This window comes from Protobothrops mucrosquamatus, unplaced genomic scaffold (assembly GCF_001527695.2).
Source record: "Protobothrops mucrosquamatus isolate PMUCROS unplaced genomic scaffold, P.Mucros_1.0 scaffold5291, whole genome shotgun sequence".
Lineage (NCBI taxonomy): Eukaryota > Metazoa > Chordata > Lepidosauria > Squamata > Viperidae > Protobothrops > Protobothrops mucrosquamatus.
This window is the reverse complement of record NW_015391157.1, coordinates 32,966-34,708: the sequence shown is the minus strand read 5'-3', so window position 1 is coordinate 34,708 and position 1,743 is coordinate 32,966. Positions and strand designations below refer to the sequence as shown.

Genomic DNA, 1,743 nt, shown 5'->3' with positions numbered 1-1,743 from the left:
ATGAAATCCTCTCAAAAGTCACTGAGAGTTGGACATATACTGAAAGCTAAATCAGTCCAAATAACAGATACAAAAGCAATGTTATTACCACTTCAGGTTTATAATAGCAGCTTATATCAAAAACTGGGGGGGCTGCATGGCTTGATTAGTCAAGAGAGAATGTGGGATATTGTCAGAGCATGCCCAGTCTTATTGCACTGAGAGAACCCAGGAGTAAATACAGTAAACAGTGGTCTATATTAAATGGTGGTTTATATTACCCTCTCTACAACGGTGGTCTTCAAACTGGGCAACTTTAAGACTTGTGGACTTCAACTCCCAGAATTCTGGGAGTTGAAGTCCATAAGTCTTAAAGTTGCCCAGTTTGAAGACACCTGATCTACAATATACACCAGGAACAAAATACATAGACGTGGTAATACAGCAAACTCCAACACGCAGCAATTACAGCAGGAAACGGATGAGAGAAAAGACAGCAGCAAAAAGCCTTCCCTTTTATACTCAGGCTCTTAAAGGGATACAGACACAGACCCTGCTGAGTCATTCCTATCATTGCATCATCCACCTTACATTACATCATTACATAAGCTGTTTAGCTGTTAAATCATAACTTTGACAGATACGCTGGACTCTTTTCGCTCCGGGGATTATGCTATACAAAAAGAAAACGTTGGTGTTTTGTTTTGTTTCTTCCAAACAGGCTCGACAACTTCATTTCGTGTCCATGAATGCTTTTTAACGGGTTTGCTTTTTTTGTTTGTGTGTTTGTTTTTGAGCAGCAAAAGGACAGTGGCCGAATACCAACTGCTGCACGACAAGGGGAAGTCGATGCAAGATATCCGAAGGCGCCACTTCCTGCAAAACCTAATCGAAGGGGTGAACACGGCCGAGATCCGAGCTGTCTCAGAGGTATCGCCAAACCCGAAACCTGCGGTGGTCCCTGCCAAAAGCTACCCTCTCCGCTTCGGCGTGGACGACGAAGGCAAAAACCTGACCCAGGAGACCAACAAGACGCAACCGTACAAGGAGCAGCCCCTGAAGACCCCAGGAAAGAAGAAAAAAGGGAAGCCCGGGAAACGTAAGGAGCAAGAGAAGAAGAGGAGGAGGATCCGTTCAGCCTGGCTCAGCTTGAAAGGGTCCGGCAGCGGAATGGACATCTTGGGTGTTGCACCTGTTAAGACAAGGTAAGAAGGCTCAGGCCTCATGCAGAGGGACCCATTTTCCAGGGGTGTCTGCTCCCCCCCAAAATTAAGGTTGCTGCTATTCTGCTGTAATCACGTTGCGCCAAGATGATGCTTTCTTGGGACCTTAAGAGTGGAGACCCCAAGTTTGTTTTCATCCCAGGAAAGAACACAGACAATTTTTCTGTGTCATGTCTGCCGAAGCCATAAGGCAGGGATGTCCAATCCTGGCCACTTTAAGACTTAAGTCTTAAAGTGGCCAAGGCTGGACATCTCTGCCATAAGGACTTCTTAGATCCCGTTCCAGTGTTACTGCTGCTGAAAAATTCTGAAAAATTACTTGAAGGGTAGAGGAGATGGTTTCCGTCCTATAGGACAGAGAGTTTTTAAGGAAATAAGACCTTGAGAGCTGCAGCTTTATCTAAAACTTTTAATAAAAGTAATTTTTTAAATAAAATTGAGAGAGAGAGGGAAAGAGAAAGAGAAAGAGAGAGAGAGAGAGAGAGAGAGAGAGAGAGAGAGAGAGAGAGAGAGAGAGAGAGAGAGAGAGAGAGAGAGAGAG

The 1,743-nt window shown here is 44.7% G+C and overlaps 1 protein-coding gene across 1 annotated transcript in view; it reads left to right on the top strand.

Annotated features, from left to right (window-relative positions):
* Positions 1-779: 779 nt before the first annotated feature.
* LOC107299689 (parathyroid hormone-related protein) overlaps positions 780-1,743 on the top strand; it is a gene marked incomplete at its 5' end in the record, with an annotated part of 6,261 nt that continues 5,297 nt past the window's right edge. The window contains one exon of the mRNA XM_015829036.1: positions 780-1,184. Within this exon, the coding sequence (XP_015684522.1) occupies positions 780-1,184 (405 nt within the window). The remainder of the gene's footprint in view (positions 1,185-1,743) is intronic.